Source organism: Carcharodon carcharias, chromosome 16, assembly GCF_017639515.1.
Source record: "Carcharodon carcharias isolate sCarCar2 chromosome 16, sCarCar2.pri, whole genome shotgun sequence".
NCBI classification, from domain to species: Eukaryota; Metazoa; Chordata; class Chondrichthyes; order Lamniformes; family Lamnidae; genus Carcharodon; species Carcharodon carcharias.
In genome coordinates this window covers 48,645,617-48,668,856 of record NC_054482.1, presented here as the reverse complement: position 1 = coordinate 48,668,856, position 23,240 = coordinate 48,645,617, and the positions used below count along the sequence as shown (strand labels likewise).

Below are 23,240 nucleotides of genomic sequence, written 5' to 3'. Positions count from 1 at the left end.
AATGCCAGTTTGTAACAAAGCCAAACTGAAGAAGCTATAATTTACTAACAGTTTGATCTGTGAACACAGGATTTGCACATTGCCTCTTTGGTTTTGGGTTGCAACCAGATAAGTTAGCAATTTAGGTGTAGGCCTTTCATCTGAAGTGGAAGAAATTGCAGATGAGCAGCATTTTAAAAGGAAGATGAAAAAACAGAAGTGATGGTGAAACACACACACATGCGCACACACAGACACGCATGCACACGCACATAGGCACAGTGCACAGGCACCACATGCGCACGCGCACATGCACATGCACACGCACACACACACACGCCATATGCAATCTCCCAAATCTAAACCCATGCGCTCAGCAGCTCCTCTTCATTGTCCTTCAAATTAAACATAGTAGACCAATATTCGAGGCAGTTTTTGAGGAAGTGGTGATCTGGTTGGTATGTTTGAAACCCAACAGTAATTTAGTTTTCTCTATATCTAAGGGCTGAATTTTCCCCCCATCGAGGAAGTTGTGTGGGGGCGGGCAGGAGTGAGCGCCGCTATTATCTAATCAGCACCCCTGATCAGATGCGTGCCGCTATTTTATGTGGGCGGGCCTTAATTGGCCCGCCCAGCATGATGCACACCTGGAAGCTCTAAGCGCTCCTTGTGCAAGCGGGGGGGTATTCCCTGAGTTGAGGCCTGCGCACGAAAGAGCACAAATCTCCCTGAGGCACAGAAGTGCCTCAGGGAGATTAGTTTAAGTCTTGAAAAATGTAATAAAGGTCAAAAAAATTTTTAAGGACATGTCCCCTCATGTGAAACTGTCACATGAGCTGGGACATATCCATTAATTTTTTCAAAAAGATTTATTTAATTAATGAACCTTTCATGAAACCTCATCCTGCCCGTGAATGAAGTTTCATGAAAAATGCGAAGGCTGCCTGGGTTCTGTGCCTGCCTGCCAACCTTAAGGTTGGACGGGCAGCATTCTTAACAGCTTCAATTACTTTGTTAATGGCCTTAATAGGCCTTTAACAGTTTGGCGGGTGTGCAGCTGACGTGGCTGTGCGCCTGCCGAGCTGACAATCTAAATGATGCGTGGTGACATCAGGACACCCACCCGACGTCACCACGCGTCATTTTACGCATCAGCCTGCAGGCCCCGTCCCCACTCGCCGACAGGAAAATTTTTCCCTGAATATACCTTAAAATTCTGTCAGTGGTGCGGTACAAAATTGTTTCAGCTTGACCATGATGAACTCTGCTCTTGTAACCCCAGCAGCTCTCCACTGAGGAGAATTAGGGATGGGTAATGAATGCTGTGGTGCTCATATTTTATGAACAAATAACATACACCAAGTTGTACTTATGTAAATCATGTCCTCTGGTTCTGGATCCTTCTGCTAATTGGAACAGTTTCTCTCCATCTATTCTGTCTAGACTCCTAATGATTTTGAACACCTCTATCAAATAACCTCTTTTTCTGTAAGAATCGCCCAACTTCTCCAATCTATCCACACAACTGAAACTCGTCATCCCTGGAACCATTCTCCGAAATCTTTTCTAACCTTCTCTGAAGCCTTAATTTTCTTCCAAAAGTGTGGTTCCCACAGTTGGATGCAACACTCCAGTTGAGGCTCTGTTACTTCAATGATTTATGCACATATACCTCCAGATCCCTCTGCTCCAGCACCCCCTTTACAATTTTATCTTTTGTTTTCTATTGTTTCTCCTCATTTTTCCTACCAAAATGTTTCAGTTAACACTCTTCTGCTTTAAATTTTATTTGCCATGTGCCCATCCATTGCACCAGCCTATTGTTGTTAGGTTGTTTGGTGTCTCACTAAGAGATTTGGAGGTTTTTGTGGTTGAACATAAACCGTTCATTGTTAACACACAACTGTACACATATCTCCAAGGTATCTATCTAGGTGCTATCTTCATGCCGACCCTCTCAGGTTCTCTCTACACACAGTCTACCATCATGTGACTCCTTACATTATCATGTGGGCAGTACTGCTTCCCCATCACACATTAACCCTTATTAACCTGAACACCCTTATACTGCACCTCTGTCCTTTTGAAGCCCGTCACTATCCTCTTCACAGTTCACTGTACTTCCACGTTTTGTGTCATCTGCAAATTTTGAAATTGTGCCCTGCGCACTCAAATCTAGGTCATTAATGTGGATTAAGAAAAGCAACGGTCATGGAACGAACAATTGGGGAACCCCACTGTACACCTTCCTCCAGTCCAACAATCAACCTTAAAGGAGGAAGGTGAAGTGGAGAGGCTTGGAAGGAATTCCCGAGCTTCGGGCCTAGCAGCTGAAAGCAAGGTCAACAGTGCTAGAGTGAATAAAATCAGGAGATGCTCAAAGGATGAGAGGATTGCAGCTATCTTGGAGGGCTGTAGGGCTGGAGGATATTACAGAGGTAGGGAGGGACAAGATCATGGAGGGATTTGAAGGTAGGGATGAGAATTTTAAAATTGAGGTATTGTTTTACTAGGAGCCCATGTAGGTCAGCAAGTACTGGGATAATGGTGAACAGAATTTGGTACGGATTAGGACATGGGCAGCAGAGTTTTGGGTGACCTCAGATTTACAGAGGGTAGAATGTCTGAGGCTGACCAAGAGTGCATTGGGATAGTCAAGTCTGGTGATAACAAAGACATGGATAAGGGTTTCAGCATAAGCGCTGAGAGAGGGGCAAAGATGGGCGATGTTACACAGATGGAAATAGGCAGTCTTAATGATGGCACAGATATACGTTTGAAAGCTCACCTTGGGGTCAGATATGTTGCTAAGGTTGTGAATATCTCGTTCAGCCTCAGTTTTTGCCAGAGGGGGGAATGGGATGGGTGACAAGGGAATGGAGCTTGGAGCAGGAACCAAAGACAATGGCATCATTATTTTGAATATTTAATTGGAGGACATTTCTGCACTGGAGATGGATGTCAGATGAAAAGTCTGATGGTTTAGAGACAGTGGAAGGGTCGAGAGAGGTGGTGATGAGGTAGACCTAGATATTGTCAGTATACATGTGGCAACAGATGTTGAGTTTTCAGATGATGTCGTTGAAGGGCAGCATCCACTTCAAAAATAGGAGGGGCTCAAGAATAAATTCTAGGGGGACAACAGAGGTAACTGTGTGAGGCCATGTGGACTGAACTCAGAAATAAAAAAAGGGGCAGCCACGTAGCTGGAGTGCACTATAGACCCCCAACTAGTGCGAAGGAGTTAGAAGAGCAAATATGTAGGCAAATTTCTGAGTTTAAAAAGAATAGGGCAATAAGAGTTAGGGACTTAATTACCCTAATATCAATTGGGCACAGAGGGCACAAAATTCTTGAATTGCATTCAAGAGAAATTTTTTAGCCAGCACGTAACAAGCCCAATGGGAGGGGGCACAATTCTAGATTTAGTCTTAGGAAATGAAGCTGGGCAAGTGGATGAAGTAGCAATGGGAGACCATTTTGGAGATAGTGACCATAATACAGTTAGATTTAGCATCATTATGGAAAAGGACAAAGATAGAGCAAGGATAAAAGTTCTAAATTGAGGGAAGACAAATTTTACAAAGCTGACAAGTGATCTGGCAAAATTGGACTGGATACAGCTACTTGAAGCAAAATCAGTGACCAATTAGTGGGAGGCATTCCAAAGTGAGATTCTACAGGCACAATGTAGATATGTCCCCACAAAGAAAAAGGGCAGTACTGCCAAATCTAGAGTCCCCTGGTTATCCAGAAGCATAAAGGGTAAAATAAAGCTGAAAAAGGCAGTCACAAAATACTTAATACTGTAGAAAGCCTAGAGGATTATAGAAAGTACAGGGATGAAGTATAAAAGGAAATTAGGAAAGTAAAGAGAGGATATGAAAAACTGTTGGCAGGTAAGATCAAGGGAAACCCTAAGGCGTTTTATCAGTACATTAAGAGCAAGAAAATAACTAAGGAAAGGGTAGGGTTTATCAGGAATGCATAAGGTAACTTATGCGTGGATGCAGAAGATGTGGGCAGGATTCTTAATGAGTATTTTGACTCTATCTTCACAAAGAAGAGAGATGAAGCAGACATTCTAGTTATAGAGTAGGTTTGTGAAATAGTAGATACAATAGCAAAATGAGAGAGGAAGTACTGGAGGGATTGGCATCCTTGAAGATGGATAAATCACCAGGGCCGGATGGATTGCATCCTAAGTTGTTGAAGCCAGGGAGGAAGTAGAATGCTCTAAGGATCAATTTCCAATCCTCAATAGATGCAGGCGAGGTCCCAGAGGATTGGAGTCTGCAAATGTTGTACCATTATTTAAAAAGGATGTGAGGTATAGGCTGAATAATTATAGGCTGGGCAGTCTGACTTCAGTGGTGGACAAATTATTAGAATCAATTCTGAGAGACAGAATAAACTGTCACTTAAAAGACAAAGGAACAACCAGGGTCAGTCATCGTGGTTTGGTTAAGGGAAGGTCGTGTCTTACTAATTTTGAGGAACGAATTTTATTTTAGTAAGGAATTTGACGAGGTCCCACATGGCAGACTGGTCAGAAAAGTAAAAACCCATGGAATACAGGGGAATGTGGTGAGTTAGATCCAAAATTGGCTCAGTGACAGGAAACAAAGGGTAATAGTCGATGGATGCTTTTGTGAATGGAAAATGGTTTCCAGTGGAGGGAAGCAACAGAGGCGGCTAATCAGATGACGTCAGTCTTGGTGACAGAGAAATCACACTTGTATTGTAATAAATAATATCGGACCCCACACCTCCCCACTCCTGAATGGTCTTGGAATTAATATTGATGAACATATCTGACAGACTTTCACTTCCTCAGTACCCTTCTGTAGTGCCAGCTTAGCCTACATGTTCTAGCCTGTGACTGGGGTAAGGACCCATACCTTCTAACTAAGACATGAGAACCCTGTCAATTGGGCCACAATATCATTTTAGATGGATTTCAAAACTGCTAGCTTGATTTAGTTGACAGAGTACTGAGTAAGTAGATTTGAGTAAGTTTGAATTCTGAGTAAGCAGGCTTATGTGGAATTTCTGGGGCTTGCAAACACCATGTGACTGATATTTCAGTGCAGTAGTGAGGGCGCTGAGCTGTTGGAGGCTCTGCTTTTGAAATGTTGCAATCTCAAGCGTCTAGTGATACTTCAATCCTAGAAATTGTCTACTCAGGCCCTGAGGTTGTGCATGATCTAAGCAGATGTTGACCTATATGTTCTGTATTTGCTTTTGGGTTCCCCAAAACTCTGCATCTGCCACATCTCCATTCCCCTCAAACACACCATCGATGTGTCGCCCGGGAGACAGTCTGGGGAACACGACCACATCACTAGGTCCAATCTAGATCTCCTTATCGAATGTACCTGTATCAGGGAGAGGCGTTGGTCCTGTTATTCGGCAGGGGATGGAGTGTAGTGACCTGAGACTCCTTTCCCTATCAGTCAGTCTGCCCATCCCTTTCTCGGTCTCTGTCTCTCTTTGGCTGCAAGATGGAGCTGCACCACAGTGACACAGCATTTTACATTGCTGATGTAATTTCTCTTTTGTTGTTACTTATTCATTTATACATGATTTTTAATGAACACGCAATGTGCCCACAATGAAATTCCGAATACATAATATTTGAATTGAATTGAATTTGGGGCTTCTTGTTACTTAAGGGAATCTGTAATAATCTATAGGATGCAAGCTCAGGGAGGCTGCTTCAAAGAATCTGATTTAAGGGAAAGCATTGTTTGAAGTTAAATATCTGCCTAGTCTGCAACAATCTCAATTTATTTTCCATCTGCATTGTTTTTGTACAATGTTGGCAACAAATTAATTGTTGGATGATTAATTATTCTCTGTTTTATGTAAACACAACGACTGGCTTATGTAAATACAACTACTGACAGTAAAGATAATTTATGGCAGTAAATCATCTGAGGGTGCATCATAAAGAAACAATCATTTCAGATGTTTTTTAATCTGCTGATAAAGGATTGTGTGTGCAATAAACTCATGTTGTTATTCTGATCAGAGAAAGCTGCAGTCCAAGGCCAACAATAGTTCAGATACCACACAGGTCTTTTAGCTGGTTCTTGTCCATGTTTTTAGGGATGTAATAATAAATAGAGGACTGTACATGAGTCACTTGTATTCAGAGCTTGGCCACCTTTACCAGGCTGACAACTACACATCCTATATAGTTTAATCCCTTGTAAGGCAGTGTTGTCATTCACTCAAGTTCCAATGTCCTGTGGAATCCTGATGAGAAGCTAGAAGTACCTACCTTGTTTAGTTTTTATGCACCTAAAAATACATTGTCATTCACACCTAAATCAATGAAACCTATATCTCATCTAATTTCCTGATCAGTGATCTTGCAATTTATGTAGATAATGAATTTCTTGATTTTTTTTTAAATCTTGAAATTTATTGAAGAAGCTCTTTTTTAAAAAAATATCATAAAACAGGTTCCCATCTTGTTGCAAGATGTTCTCAGTTTTCTTCCCCTCTTCTCCATCATCATTTAAAAATTGTTTCTAGCACAAAGGTGAAACTGTTATTTTACACATCTTCACAATTATTCAGGCAGGCTAACATGCTGAAAAATCTGTGCAATGTATTTTGGTGACATGCCCATACATTGTGCTGATGCTAGATCTTGAGGTTAAGTTGGCTGACCAGCAGTTTGCAAACAATTCAAGAGTTGACTTAAGCTAGATATACATTTGGATCCTAATGTATTTGGAACTCCTAAACCAGGCATACATGTCTGTGTTTAAAGTGCTTTGAAATGTGTGGGCTGCTGCGCAGATGATCATGTTCCATTAAACATCTATCTTTATACACAACTACATTAATAGAGGTCCAGCCTTGGCACATGTTTACACAGCACCACACATTTTTTATGTTGCTGGGCCTTGACCTGTTCCTTGCTTGGACTCCTCACTATAAATACAAAGATTGTGCATGAGCTAGGAATAAGTGCGTCTGGCTTCAGGAACAGCCTTGGTGTTTAGGTTTGGGAGAGTTAGTATGATGGCTGTCACAGGCAAACCCTAGGATACAAGCCTGCTCCTCAGTCTTTTGGAATTATTTATTTTTGGAGTATATTCAAATCCTCTTCCTTGCAAATTTGATATGTGCAAAACCCTGGCTAAGTCTGTGAAAGCATATTTCCCCAAGTGCCAACTTTTGGATTTTGCTGAGCATTCTCACATCTGAATCAGAAAGCTTTGGGTTTAAGGCTCACACCAAGACTTCAGTGCTTAATGTATGCTGTTACTTCAGTGCACTACTGACAAAGTGCTATGTGGTTAGAAGTCATATTATTTGAATGAAGTGTTAAATTGAATGCCATTGGTTCAGGCTGACATAAAAGATCTCATGGCACTATTTGAAGAGCAAGGAATTGCCTCATGTTCTAACCATCATTTCTCATTCATATCAATAGCACTAAAGCACCAAACTTGCCTCTGTGGCCCCTCACAACCTGCCAACACCTGTACGCTAGGCTACCACAAAATATTTCCCTATATTATACCCCATCTACCATCTTTTTATGCACTCACTTAACCTGTCCATATCCCTAGCAGACTCTGTGTCCTCCCCACAGCTTACCTTGCCACCTAGTTTAATATCATAAACGTAGATACATTACTCTGTCTCTTCATCTAAATTGTTAATATAGATTGTAAATAGCTGAGACCCCAGCACTGACCCTTGCGGCACTCCACCGCAACTCCACCGCTGCCTATCAACTTGAAGTCCCGTCCATGCCTACTCTCTGTTTTCTACTCTTTAACCAATCCTCTATCCATTCTAAAATGTTGCCCCCAACTCCAGGAGCCCTTATCTTATCGAAGGCATAAAAGTGGCGATGAGGATAAAGCATGAAAGAAAATAAATTTCAAGATGGGTGAGCAAAGCATTGGAAAGAGCATCTGTACTTATTTTGTCAAATGGGTAACAGCTGGCAATTGGAGCAGAAAGCAGTGCTGAGTTTAAAATAAAAAAACCCTGCAGAATTGCGATTGCGGAGATCCCGTCAAAACCTAAGAGGGCGAAACCTGGCAGAGAAAAGCTGACAGCTCCAGAGACAGACTTTGCTCACTCATCTTGAAATTTATTTTCTTTCATTCTTTATCTTCATCGCCACTTTTATGCCTTAGATAAGATAAGGGCTCCTGGAATTGGGGGTAACATTTTAGAATGGATAGAGGATTGGTTAAAGGATAGGAAAAAAAAGTGACCGCTCTTAAAGCAGCAATACATTTAAAAGGTAAATACATGAAAAATAGCTATGGACAAAAAATTTATAGGAAACCCCAGAGACAGGGTGACACCACAGTAAGCCAAATACCTAAATTTGTCATTACCTGGAAAGCCTGTCGGAAGCGCAGTCCCCTTACAGTTGTTCATGAAGCTGCAGTTCGGGCGTGTCAATCCATTCAACCCCATTTCTGATGACGTCTCAATATGTCAAACGCCTAGCGTTCTTTTTTACCGCTAACGACATCGCGGGAGAGGAGAAGAACAGGGTGATTCTTCTGACCTCACATGGGAGCAAAACATACGAGCTGATCCGCAGCCTCACATCACCTAGAGCCCCAAACTCAAAGACTTTCGATGAGTTAATAAAAATTTTACAGAGCCACTGAGACTAAAGCCCTCAGTTACTATGCAGTGCTTCAGGTTCAATTCAAGGAACAGGATTCCGGAGGAGACAATAGCTGACTACGTGACCATTTCAAAGGCATTAACTGAGCATTGCGCATTTGGAACATCCATTAGTGATATGTTGATTGATATGCAGGATTGCAGATGATACTATCCAAAGGCGTTTGATAGCTGAACCTAGTCTAGACTTCAATAAGGCATTAGAATTAGATACCGCGATGGAGAGTGCTTTTATATTGCAGTGAAAACCCACAAAATGAATGAGAGAAATGCATCCAGGCCTCCAGTGAGCGAACAACAACTCAAACAAGTCGAGTGCTTTCTCTGCCACCGCAATGGCTACACAATGCGCTGCACTGCAGAGAAAGACTAAAACAACACTATGAGCGCAGAAGTTAAAATCATGAATATGCCTCATGGAAGAGCCAGAAGAAATAGAATCAGATGTTCATTTATTATATAACCTCAAAGTGGGTAGAGCCACTAAGTAGTCATTACAGTTAACGGACAACCCATTAAGATGGAAGTTGATATGGGAGCATCGATGGCCATCATTGGAGAGTGTACAGTTAGACTTCTGAGCAAAGGAACCGATCCTTTGAAGCTAGAAGTTTCGTACACAAAGCTGAGGACATACACAGGTGAAGAAATAAATGTGAAAGGGGGTACGTCAAGTCAAGGTGCAGTATGAGGAACAGTTTGCAAAATAACCCCAATTTGTAATGTCAGGCAGGGGTCCGAGCCTCCTCAGAAGGAATTGGCTGGGAGAGATAAATATTGAGGGCCCGCTAAGTTCTCAGTTCAAAACCAGAAGTGTTGCTGCAAGAAAAAATGAGTACGCAAAGACCCAAAAGGAGAAGCCCGTAGAAGTGTTACACTTTGACAGAGTTCAAGCTAAGTCAGCATCCTTCGAAAGGAAATGGAAAACCTATTAACAGACTTTTGTGCATTACAAAATTCAATCAACTCCCAATTTGTGCCACGAAAAAAACATGAAGAAGAAAAGGAAGAGTTAAGCTTGTCTCTGGCTGAGTTAAGGAACAAATTAGCTGACGATATGCGATTCTCCAGGAAACTATTAACAAGAAAAGGAAAGAATTGGAAGAGCTGAAGCAGCAGCTGCATAAAAGCCCTGCAGTTTTAAAACAAAACTTTTAAAACAGGTTGTGAGAACTGGTTAATATACAATTTGTAACCTGAAAGTGTAACTATCTATCCCTTTTAAAATTCCCCAGAGCGAGTGGGTACACACACATGCACCTGCACGTACACACACATGAAGGACAAACAAATAAGATCTCTGCTGACATGGGAGGTTGAAGAAAAAATGTTATAAAAAGGACAAAGTTCACAGGGTTTTGACGCTGACAATCTGGTGATCCCTCATGTGAGGAGGGGTTGCTAGTCCCCGTAGATGTCTGGAGGTTCTTGCCAATGGAGCTTCACATGGAGGAAAACAGAGCCAGATCAGTCCTTTTTGTCTTAGCCTGTTGGGCTTCCAAATACAGACAAGTTCCCCTGAGATGAGGATTCCTAGCTGGATTCCGATAACTACACTGTCATTCAAGCAAGACAAGGAGAGTGGCGAGCTGGGCAGCTTTTCCACTTCTCAGTTCATTCCCAACTGAGTTCAAAACAACCAGTTAAAAACATAAAGCTCCTGAGTCAAGTGATTTGCCTTTGCCTCTAAAACAATTGTTTTTTCCCCCCATTAATTAAAGTGATTGCAGTTCAAATAGACAAATAGCTCTCCTCTGCAATTACCATGCTGGTCATTAAGCAGACATCATGTGATATCTTGAAAAAGTCAAGCTTGCTCCAGTCCAAAATGAACTTGAGTTTTTTTAAAACACATCCAGGTCAGCTCGCAAGTGTCCAAATAATGCAATGTCCTTCCAAATTTTGAAAGAAAATGTGGTTCTTGTAGATACGGCTTTAAAAATTTTAAATTCTTTAAAGAGCAAAAGTGAAATTTGAGCTCTCACTTTCTGGATTATTGGCCTAGGTCTTTGAATTACTTATTCAGTACCATAACCAGGGAATAATAGACCCCACTCATGTAGCCACTGAGGCACAAGAAAACAGGAAATATCACTACAGGAATGTCCAGCTGGTCTTTGATTGTTGTGAGATTTGGAGATGGTTACCACAATGACTTCATCCTGCACACACATCAATTCCCCTCACCCCACACAGACTCTTTCCACCTTCCCGGAATGTCAGAGAATGACTGCCTAGGGATAAGGCTAGCCACTGCACGTGTAAATAGTAGCGCCTCTCGGCAATTCCACCATGACGGAGCAGCTCAGCTAGCATAAGGGCTATGGGAACCACCATGAAAAGCACCAAACACACTATTAGAACATTGGAGCAAAGTTGAAGGCTCTTTGATTGACTTCGAGGCATGCGGCTGGTGACCATTCTTCTTGAAAAATAATAAGCAGGTAAGCTGAAGGAACTTAGTCAAGAATTCTAAATGACAGGATGGTTTGGCTTATGATAAAGAGCACAATTAGATCTGTGCAATAGAGGACTGAAATCAGTGGTAGACATGAGTACTCAACTGTCAACTGCAATCTTAAGTATAAGTGAAAATATAGAGATTCAGCAACCTTGAAGCCACTCAGAAAAATGGACCTACATATCTGCCACTGAATTGAGGCCCCTCTTCTGACTAATTGAACAATGTCAATCCTTTCATTGCATAGCAGAACCTCACACAGGTACAGACAACACTGGCTCTCAACACTGAATGAATAAAGGGGAAACCTGATGTTGCTGTCCTCAAACAGGAATTGCAAAACCTGCTGAAGAAAATGTCTTTAAATACAGATCCCTGAATTGTGTGTCTATTTGTTTGAATCTAAGTGTGCTAGATGTTGCTCGCCCATCAATGGAAAAAAATGTGCGCTGGCAATGCACAGCAGATTTGTCATCATCTGTTTAATGTTTCACCTATTGCATTGTCTAATTTTCTCTTTCAAATAGTAACCACAACTGTGCACTTCCAACACTATCTGGTATTAATTCAGGTTTGAATCTTTGCAGTTTTTAGTCTTTTAAAGTTGATCCTTTACTGTGGTTTGGCTGAGACTGCCAGTTCTATTTAGAAAGTGTCATCTGTTAATAATATGGTTTTGTTAAATCTACCAGATGTTTAATTTAAATTGTTGGAAGAATCCAAAGAGTGACAGACTGCCTGTATTAACAAATGGTCTTGCATAGAGCATGGCAAGAGGTTCATTTACCACAATTCTCTATCCAAAAACCGTTGAATTGCGTATACAAAGAAGATAGTCACAGAGAAAGGGAGGGAGAAAGCAAATCTGTTTTTCAAAACTGCAATTGTAATCAATCTGTGTGGTCAATGGGCAATATAATTTTAAATGTTTGGTAAACTTTTTTTAAAGTCACATAGTACATAATTGTTAATCTCAGCTTCCCATCACTTGCACCAGGAATCAGAGTTCTAAATTGGGGGAAGGCTGATTTTAATAAGATCAGATATGATTTGACCAGAGTGGACTGGGAGCAGCTACTTTTAGGTAAATCTGCATCAGAGCAATGGAATCATTCAAGAAGAAAATATGGAGAGTACAGAGCCAACATATCCCAGTAAAGACAAAGGGTGGGACCAACAAATCCAGAGAACCCTGCATGTTGAGGTATATACAGGATTGGATAAAGAGAAAAAGGGAGGTTTATGGCAGATACCGAGGTTTCAAAACAGCGGAAGTCCAAGAATGTGTAGGGGGGAACTTAAAAAGGAAATTAGGAGAGCAAAAAGGGGGCATGATAAAACATTGGCAGGTAAAATAAAGGAAAATCCAAAGTAATTTTACAAGTACATTAAGAGTAAGAGGATAACTATGGAAAGAATAGGGTCCATTAAGGACCATAGTGGTAATTTGTGTGTGGAGCCGGAAGATGTAGGTAGGGGTCAAAATGAATACTTTATGTCAGTGTTCACAAGTGAGAGGGACGATGTGGGTATGAAAATCAGGCAGAAGGACTGTGATATAATGAAAGAAATTAGCATAGAAAGGGAAGAGGTTTTATGGGCCGGCAGGCTTAAAAGTAGATAAATCTCCAGGCCTTGATGAAATGTATCTCAGGCTGTTGAGTGAGGCAAGGGAGGAGATAGCAAGGGCGCTGACAAAAATTTTCAATACCACTCTGGCCACAGGAGAGGTGCCAGAGGCCTGGAGTACAGCCAAGGTGGTACCGTTATTCAAGAAGGGAGGAAGGGATAAACCAGGGAACTACAGGCCAGTCAGCTAACTTCAGTGGTGGGGAAACTATTGGAAGCAATTCTGTGGGACAGAATTAATCTACATTTGGAGAAGCAGGGATTAATCAAGGACAGTCAGCATGGTTGTATTAAGGGGAAGTCATATCTGAGCAATTTGATTGAATTTTTCAAAGAGGTGACCAGGTGTGTAGATGAGGGCAATGCATTTGACGTAGCCTACTTGGACTTCAGCAAGGCTTTTGATAAGGTCCCGCATGGGAGGCTGATAATGAAGGTAAGACTGTGGGGTCAAAGGCAATTTGGCAAATTGGATCCAGGATTGGATGAGTGGCAGGAAGCAGAGAGTGATGGTCGAGGGGTGTTTTTATAACTGGATGCCTGTGCCCAGTGGGGTTCCACAGGGATCGGTGTTGGGTCCCTTGCTGTTTGTGGTATATATAAACGACTTAGATTTGAATGTAGGGGGCTTGATAAATAAGTTCGCTGATGCCACGAAAATTGATGGGGTGGTAAATAGTGAGGAAGGTAGCCTTAGATTACAGGAGGATATAGACAAGCTGGTCAAATGAGTTGATTAGTAGCAAATGGAATATAACCCAGATAAGTGTGAGATGATGCACTTGGGCAGGACAAACAAGGCACAGGAATACACAATGAATGGTAGGACCCTGGGAAGTACCGAGGACCAGAGGGACCTTGGTGTGGATGTCCACCGGTCCCTTAAGGTAGCGGGGCAGGTAGGTACGGTGGTTAAGAAAGCATATTGGATACTTGCCTTTATTAGTTGAAGCATAGAGTATAAGAGCAGGGAGGTTATGCTGGAACTGTATAAAATGCTGGTTAGGCCAGGGCTAGAGTATTGCACGCAGTTCTGGGATCCACATTACTAGAGAGAGTGCAGAGGAGATTTACCAGGATGTTGCCTGGGCTGGAGAGCTTTAGCTATGAGGAAAGATTGGATAGACTGGGGTTATTTTCCCTGGAGCAGAGGAGATTGAGGGGCAACATGATTGAGGTTTATAAAATTATAAGGGGCATAGAAAGGACCTTTTCTGCTTGGTAGCGGGATCAATAACCAGGGGGCATAGATTTAAGGTAAGGGGCAGGAGGTTTAGAGGGGATGTGAGGAAGAATATTTTCACTCAGAGGGTGGTGGGAATCTGGAACTCACTGCCTGAAATGAGGCAGAAACCCTCATAACATTTAAGAAGTATTTGGATGTGCACTTGCAATGCCATGGCATACAAGATTATGGGCCTCGTGCTGGAAAATGGGATTACAATAGTTAGACACTTGTTTGCCTGGTGCAGACTCAATGGGCCTAAGGGCCTTTTTCTGTGCTGTAGAATTCTATGGCTCCATGATTCTAGTTTCAAGTTGCAGATGGTCTTCAAGCCACTTCTCCCTTCCTAACCAAAACAAAAAGGTTTGCCAGACACTTTTCAAGAGAATACCCCTTTAAGGTTCTATTTTCACCAGATTTACATTCATTGTGCCAACATTGATTATCAGTATGTGATTCAATATTCAATGAACTATTTACATGTCAGGACTAGGCTGTAGCATCCTAAATGGTGGTAATAGCAAATGAAACTTCTCTTACCCTCTTCACTTTTAATCTGCAGATCTTACAAACATATTCATTATTGAACAATACAGTTTTTTTGGGCAACTGAACCATGTTAACTTCAGTGCCCTGTTTTCCCCGTTTTTGTATCTTGCTTGTTTTTTGAAATGCTTTCATTTAAATAGTAATGTGACCCGCAAATATTACTGTCAGCACCCCACCAATGCCGTATTACTTAAGAAAAGGCCATCATGCATTTGTAATGGTCATTTAAGTTGTGTGGATTTTTTTCAATTCTCTTGCAGAATCGGACTCCAACAAACTCATCAGCACTCAAGGTGATGCAAATAAATAAAAATATATAATTGATGATTCTACAGTGACATTGCACAAAATGGGGTTGAAATTGAACTACGTCAGAAGTGCAAAATGGGCTTCTAAATGTTAATGGTAAAGAAAATAGGGCAAGTTGTAAAGTGATTTGCTATGACCCCGTTTGGTGCTACGAGTTGTTACCATCCCAGCTGACGTTACTACTGGACAAGTTGGATCCCAGGGTGGAACCCAGCTTGATAGATCCTAACTTTTATTTTTTGTTTAGACACATGAAGAGTGGCTACTGTCACAGGAGACAGCTGATAAACTTTTAAGAAAAGAACAAAACATTTATTAAACTAGAGGAAATGAACTATATTACAGTATTCCTTCACCCATAGCTATATTTTTACAGATATATATACAGATTCGTAAGGATAACACAAGTTATACAAGCTATCTTATACTCTAAGGTTCACGGTAAATACACAGTCTACGTAAACTAAAAGGCAACTGTTATGACCGAGCAGTTGGTAAAACTGAGTTATTTAAAAAAAAAAGTCCCAGAGGGAAACTTTAAACAACTGTCATAACCTATAATTTTAAGTGTTATGTTTGCACTGCAACTCTAAATTCAGGAATCAGACCCACTTCTCTCGAAGTTTTATATTAAGCTAAATGAAATATTTTATTAATTTTCACAAGTTAAATATATACACATGGCCACAAATTACTAGGATCATAACTTTTAACAAATCCCCAAACTAACCTCCATTAAGGCAGTAGCAACCCATAGACTTAACCAAACACCAGGCAAAGCATTTTCACCTTACAAATTCAAAATAAGGTTCTTTTCGCTTTGGTTCCTGTGGCAACAGAGGCTAATGGTTGCTTTTGATCTCATATTGCCTCTACTCTACACACATAAAACTGCTAAAGTTATACCTAGCACTGCTCATTGAATGTAAATTCTCATTGTATCACCAGCCTCTTCTAACAATAAAACCCTTTCATAGTACCAATTTTATTAGGAATATAAACATATTGCATGGTCTCTACTCACTAGGTGCCAGAATTCACCCCACTTCTTGAATGCTCTGTTCAAAAAAATGCAAATACACGCTATCTCTCTTACATATCAAAACTAGTACACATTAAATCACCCAGACTAGCTAGCTTTAATCCAATTAAGACATACCCACAGGCTAAACCTCTATTTTAAAAGAAATATATTTTCCAGTAATATTATATACATTAATAGTTTCGTGACAGTGACCTGTGGTCAAACACACCACACTCTGAAACCAAGTGACAGATGCCACCCCAAACAGATGCTAGTGATCCTTCATCAACTCCCCCAGATGCTTGTCACACAGTGAGGCAGCCAGTCTCACTGAATTCTGTCTTTCACACAAGGGTTTCCAATCTCCACTCTCCAAGAACCATGTTATAATCTTCTCCCAAATGATGCTTTCCCTTGGACTCCTTCCACAAGAGTCCACCTCCTTCTCTTTCTCAGACTTAGTCATGCCAACAGAATGCCACTGCTTCACATACCCATAATAAGGAGTCACCAACTTTTGGCTGCCTTCTCGGATCTTCTGTCTTCCCACAAGTCTATTTTGTTTTAAGTCTGTGTGCTGCAGCTTTCTCTCTTTATGCTTGGAGTCTTCCTCTGCTCCTCACACTTAGCTTCACTTAAAATGACTTTTTCTAGATGCCTGTACTTTTCCTTTGACTAGAAGGCCTTCTTGGGACCCCACTTTTCTGTCCCACTCCTTGGCTTTGGGACCTTTCTGTTCTTTTGGGAAATCTGCTCTCTCTAGTTCCCTTTGCTGTGTCCAGTTTCTCCTGGCTCCTGGTTTCAACTGAACTAACACTATTTTTCTGTTTGTCTCTGTCTCTGCGGGTCTCCTTTTGCTAGGCAACAGCCCAGTTTTCTACTCTATTTTAACTTCCCTAAACCACTTCGAGTCATAAAATCTCATTAAAAATGCAGGTGCACAAACAAATCCTTCTGACTTGTAGGCAAATTTTAAAATGAAATTAAACTCAAGTTTCCCCCCTTAACACACACATACAAAAACACAAATTACATTTAAACTACAAGCTGAAACAGTTCACTGTCATTCCTAACAGCCACAAATACAAATGTAACTTACTTAAACTATCTCTAGTTCCTACATGAGTATAGGCCTGTGAGTCAGGTGATTGACCAGTTTATGCAGATGTTTTGAAGCCATGTAGTGCAGTATTGCTAGATGAAGCAGTGTCCTGTTAAGACCGCAATGTTTAATTGCTGTTGAGTAAATATTGGACAAAGTCCAATCATTCTCGTGGCTATCCATCACCACCATGTCTTTGTGACTTGAAAAGTCACTCTGAATTTCTAAACATTCTCAGCACTCTAGGTAAATAAGTTTCTTCTAAATCCTCAATTGAATTTTGTGGTGACTATCTTATAATGACAGCCTCTAGTTATGCTCTTCCCCACAAGAGGAAGCACTCTCTCTGTATCCACTCTATCAAAACCTTTTATAATTTTGAAGACCTCTATTAGGTCAGAGTGTGACGGTCCTTTTTCAAGGTAGGAAAGTGGAGCTGTAGAAGATCAGCCATAATTTTCCTATGTATTCAAAATGATGACCTTTATTTCTTTACTTTTTTAAAAAAAAAATGTAATGTGGAAATTTTGAATTAGACAGCGTGTGAATTCTGTATTGTGCTGGGCATACATAGCTATAATAATATTACATTTTTAAAAATTTGCTCCCAGTAGAGTAGAAGACAGCAGTAGTTTATCTTTTAACATCTTGCACCATGCAAGTTGATCTCATTGAAACATATAACATTCTTAAGGGGCTCAACAGGGTAGATGCTGTCAGGGAGTCTCAGAATAAGGAGTTGGTCATTTAGGACTGAGATGATATCATTTACAGGGTTGAGCCTTTGGAATTCTCTATTGCAGAGGACTCATCCATTGAGTATCTACAAGGCAGAGATCAATAGATTTTTAAATACTAAGGGAGTCAAGGGACATGGGGAGAGAATAGGAAAGTGGAGCTGTAGAACATCAGCTATTGTTTTATTGAATGACGGAGCAGGCTCGAAGGGACGAACGCTCTGATTTCTTATGTTATTGTGAATGGGCCCTCTCTATTAACCCTACCCCCTCACTGGGAACCTCTTTGCTTACATGAGGGCTGTTGTTCTCCCCCCACAACCACCTCCCATCACTGGTACTATCCTCTCTGCTTTATCGCACAAGTAGTTCTGCCTAATCTTGCCTAGTCTCCTCTTACATACTCCCCATTGTTGGAATAGAGTTGAGGAAGCAACTGAGGCTTGTTAATTTTCTCCTAAGAATGACGGATTGATGATGACTGCCAGAAGTGATAGTGTATCATCCTGCTCTATTGACATAGTTTAGTACTAGACTAAAAATATCCAATAGGGAGGGGAAATGAATGGCTGGCATGGCAAGTGGAACAATTTACTTTGGTATGGTAAGAGTGTTCTTTTGAATTTGGAGTTACTGTGCATGTTTAGGATGGGTTTTTGTCAGACAAATTGCAACTGACTTATTAGTACATATGGCCTATGCAGAAGTGAGAAATGTTCCATCATCTGAGATTATATCCCATTACTTGGTGAGCTCAAAATTCCAAAAAAAGGAATATTGAAAGGGAAGTTTTACATTCGCTAGCATGAAGATTTGTCTGAAGCTAAATATTTGCCCCCAAAATTAAACAATACAAATAAGTTACTCTGGGAATGCAATTGGTTTTCTGTGTTCCACGCTTTCGCAGTGAGGTGAAACTAAGGGATTAGGGATCAGAGATATGCTGTTTTGGAGGTAGGAATCTTTGTGCAGTGACATTTTTTATGTTCTGTCTGTTCAGTTGACACTCCTGATCCCTATGTGGAATTGTTCATTGCCACGGCACCAGAGGGTCGAAAACGGACCAAATATCTTAACAACGTTGTCAACCCAGAATGGAATGAGACATTTGAATTTCTTCTTGATCCAAATGAGAAGAATATTATGGAGGTAAAACTTACTCATTCAGATAATTGGATTTTGATATTCAATTCCACATCCATTTACATTATTGCTTATTATTGAAGCATATTAGAAGTATAATATGTTGTATTTAAATATCAAAATCATCTGTGAAAAGTTACATCTTAAGGAATCTCAAAATTATGTTGACAACACGTTCAAAACCTTACGAATACTTGTTGTGAGGATGCATCAAAGTCATTGCTATCTTACTTACATCAGATGATCCTGACTGATATGGCAACATGCTCTTCCATCTCTCCTCACCAATACTAGAAAAATATCTAAAACTAGTTTGACACTTTCTGCAGGAACATGGAAGTAGACAATTTTGACCCTTGAGCCTGTCCCTCCATTCAATGTGATCATGGTTGATCTGTGACCTAAATCCACATGTCTGCCTATGCCTCATATCCCTTAATAACTTAAATTACTAAAAAAACAATCACTTTCAGTTTTAAAATTAACTAATGACCTAGCATCAATTTGTAGAAGAGAGTTCCAAACTTCACCAACTCTTTGTATGTAAAAGTGTTTCTTAACTTCATTCCTGGAAGGTCAGCCTCTGATTTTTAGATAATGGCCTGAGTTCAAGCTCCCTAACCAGCAGAATCTATCTGCCCTACCTGCTTCTTTTAATATCTTGCTCATTTCAATCAAATCGTCACTTAATCTTCTAAATTCCAGGGAACAGAGTCCTAGTTCCCAACAATCTCAGCTCATAATTTAAGCCTTGAAGTTCAGGTATTCATTCTAGTAAATCCAAGCTGTGCTGCTCACAGCACTCCAGGTGTGCTATAACCAGGGCTTTGCATAGCTGAAGCATGACTTCTAGCCCCATACATGTATTCTAGTTCTCTATGAATAAAGGCTAGCATTCTATCAGCCACCTTGATTATTTTGTGTACCTGTTCATGACAATTCAATGATCAATGTACCTGGAACCCCCAAGTCTCTTTTGATCTCCACTGTTTTTAGCTTTTCACCATTTAGAAAACATCCTGTTCTAGCTTGTGGATGGTCTCATATTTGCCTACATTGAAATCTATTTCCCACAGTTTTGTCCATTTGCATCATTTATCACTATCTCTTTGTTATTTTATGTTTTTATCTGCACTGCTTGCAAAGCCCTGTGTTTTTGCGTCATTAGCAAATCTGGAAATGTGGCTTTCTATTCCATCATCTAAGTCATTACTAAATGCAGTGAATAGTTGAGGCCCCATACATCCACAAACATTCACTCCCTCCACCACTGACGCACAATGGCAGCAGTGTGTACCATCTACAAGATGCACTGCAGGAATTACCAAGGCTCCTGCGACAGCATCTTCCAAACCCACAACCACTACCATCTAGAAGGACATAGGCTGCAGATAGATAGGATCACCACCACCTGGAAGTTCCCTCCAAATCACTCACCATCTTGACTTGGAAATATATTGCCATTCCTTCACTGTCGCTGGGTAAATATCCTGAACTCCCTCCCTAACAGCACTGTGGGTGTACCTACACCACATGCACTGCAGCGGTTCAAGAAGGCAGCTCACCACCACATTCTCAAGGGCAACTAGGGATGAACAATATATGCTGGCCCAGCCAGCAAAGTCCACATCCCATGAATGAATGAAAAAAATCCTTTCAGACCAGCAGTAATCATGGGCGGCATTTTCTCCCCACCGGGGGTTGTGCGGGAGCGGGAGCGAGTGGGGGCCGCAATTTTACGTGAGCAGGCCAATTAAGGCCCGCCCAGCGTGCCGTGGGGCAGGGAAGTGCTATGTGCTCCCTGTGTTGGTGGGGGGTTTCCCTGAGCTGGGAGTGAGCTCTTTCACGCACGTGCACGAAAGAGTGTACAGATCTCCCTGAGGCAAAGTGCTATCTCAGGGAGATCAGTGTTACTTTTAAAAAGATAATAAATGATGTGAAAAAGTTTATTGACATGTCCCCTCATGTGGCCCCTTCACATGAGCTGGGACATGTCAATTACTTTTATTAAAAATGTAACACAAATTTTAAATCCCTCGTGAAACCTCATCTTGCCCGTGGATGAGGTTTCATGTGTTTTCTGAAGGCTACCTGGGCGAAGAGCAGGTTGGACAGGCAGCATTCTTAACAACTTTAATTAGTTTAATAATGGCCTAAATAGGCCTTTGACAGTTTGGCAGCGCGCAGCCGCGTCGGCTGCACGCCTGCCGAACTGACAATATAAATGACGCGCTTTGACTTTGGGACGCCCGCCTGACGTCACCACTCGTCATTTTACGTGTCAGCGAGTGGGTCCCGCGCCCCCACTTGCTGAAGGGAGAATTCTGCCCTGTATTCTGCCAATTGGAGCACCTGCCCATTGTCCCTGCTGTCTGTCACCTGTCACTTGGCCAAATTCCTAACCAGGTCAATAATTCAACTTCAGTTCCTTGAGCTTCAACTTTAGCTAATAGGCTTTTATGAGGAATTTTATTAAATGCCTTCTGAAAGTCCATATGAATAATATCCATAGACATCCCCCTATCCACTGCTGTAGTCATGTCTTCAAAAAATCAGATTCATCAGGCATGATCTACTATTTACAAATCCATGTTGGCTTCCTTTGATCAGCTAAAATATTTCAAGGTCACCCTACAATCACCTTGTCCTTAATTATAGACTCTATAATTTCCTGACAACAGATGTTAGGTTAACTGGTCTATAAGTTAGTTTTCCCCCTCTCACCTTTCATTTTTGCATGTGTAACTTTACAATATAAAGGAATGGTTCCTGAATCAAGTGGTGTTTGGAACATTTTAGTTATGACATCTGCAATGTTCTCACCTACTTCCTTTAAAATCATAGGATGGAAACCATCTGGTCTTGGGGTCTTGACATTCATTGGTGCCATTATTTTCTCATTACTGTTATTTTGTTTAAGGCAATATCAGCGAGTCCCTGTTCCTGATTCAATATTATTCCTTGGGATATGTGAAATAATGACTATTTCCTCCACTGTAATTATTGACACCAAGAAATTTTTCTGCATATCCAACATTTCCTTATTTTTATTGACAATATCACTGTCATCAAGGGGCTCAGTTTCTCCTAACCACCCTCTTTTCCCTAAGGTAATTAGATTTTTTTTGTGTGGATTTTCATATCCCTTGCAAGTTTTTTTTCTATACTCCTTTTTTGTAGCTCTTAATATCTGCTCTCTTACCCGTTGTTGTTCTTTCTAACTTTCCTATTTGCTCGAATCTGTGATTATTTTGTACTTTTGAATGTCTTTTCTTATAGTTTTATGTTGTCACTTACCTCTTTGGTTGTCCAGAGCTGTCCTTCTTAGAAACTGGTTCTGTATCACAAATTCTTTTTTGCTCACATGCCACTGATCTTCTGTCATTTTACCCATTAACACATTTGTTCAATTTACTGAAGACAGTCAGTATCTCAATGCATTGAATTCAGCCTTATCTTGTTCTAGAATCTTCATAAAAACAAAAAACTGCAGATGCTGGAAATCCAAAACAAAAATAAAAATACCTGGAAAAACTCAGCAGGTCTGGTAGCATCTGCGGAGAGGAACACAGTCAACATTTCGAATCCATTTCGCTCTTCAACAGAACTAAGTAAAAATAGAAAAGAGGTGAAATATAAGCTGGTTTAAAGGGAGGTGGGGGGGGGGGGTGAGGGTAGAGCTAGATAGAAGGCCAGTGATAGGTGGAGATAACCAAAAGATGTCATAGACAAAAGGACAAAGAGGTGTTGAAGGTAGTGATATTATCTAAGGATTGTGCTAATTAAGGGTAGAAAGCAGGACGAGCAAGGTACAGAAATCCCTAGTAGGGGTGGGGTGGGGTGAAGGGAAGGGATCGAAATAGACTAAAAGGTAGAGATAAAACAATGGATGGAAATACATTTAAAAATAATGGAAATAGGTGGGAAAAGAAAAATCGATATAAATTATTGTGAAAAAAGGGGGGGATTGGAAATGGGGTAAGGATGGAGGAGAGAGTTCATGATCTAAAATTGTTGAACTCAATATTCAGTCTGGAAGGCTGTAAAGTGCGTAGTTGGAAGAAGAGGTGTTGTTTTTGAATGTGGCATCATCAGAACAAATGCAACGGAGGCGAAGGAACTGAGAGTATGGAATGGAGTCCTTACAGGAAGCAGGGTGTGAGGAGCTGTAGTCGAGGTAGCTGTGGGAGTCGGTAGGCTTATAATGGATATTGGTGGACAGTCTATCACCAGAAATTGAGACAGAGAGGTCAAGGAAGGGAAGGGAAGTGTCGGAGATGGACCATGTGAAAATGATGGAGAGACAGAAATTGGAAGCAAAATTAATAATTTTTTTTTAGAATCTTCATATCTATTTCACTTTTCTCCCTTTCAAGCACTATATTGAACTTGATCATATAATG

General features: G+C 40.9%; 1 protein-coding gene across 3 annotated transcripts in view; it reads left to right on the top strand.

Moving 5' to 3' along the window:
- Positions 1-23,240, top strand: part of LOC121288920 (cytosolic phospholipase A2-like) — a 181,094-nt gene that overhangs the window by 73,496 nt on the left and 84,358 nt on the right. For 2 of the 3 annotated variants that reach the window (XM_041207783.1, XM_041207784.1), the window contains exons 4-5: positions 14,783-14,815; positions 18,695-18,843. In XM_041207783.1, coding sequence (XP_041063717.1) covers positions 14,783-14,815; positions 18,695-18,843 — 182 coding nt within the window. The remainder of the gene's footprint in view (positions 1-14,782; positions 14,816-18,694; positions 18,844-23,240) is intronic. The other variant, XM_041207785.1, reaches the window with a different exon arrangement.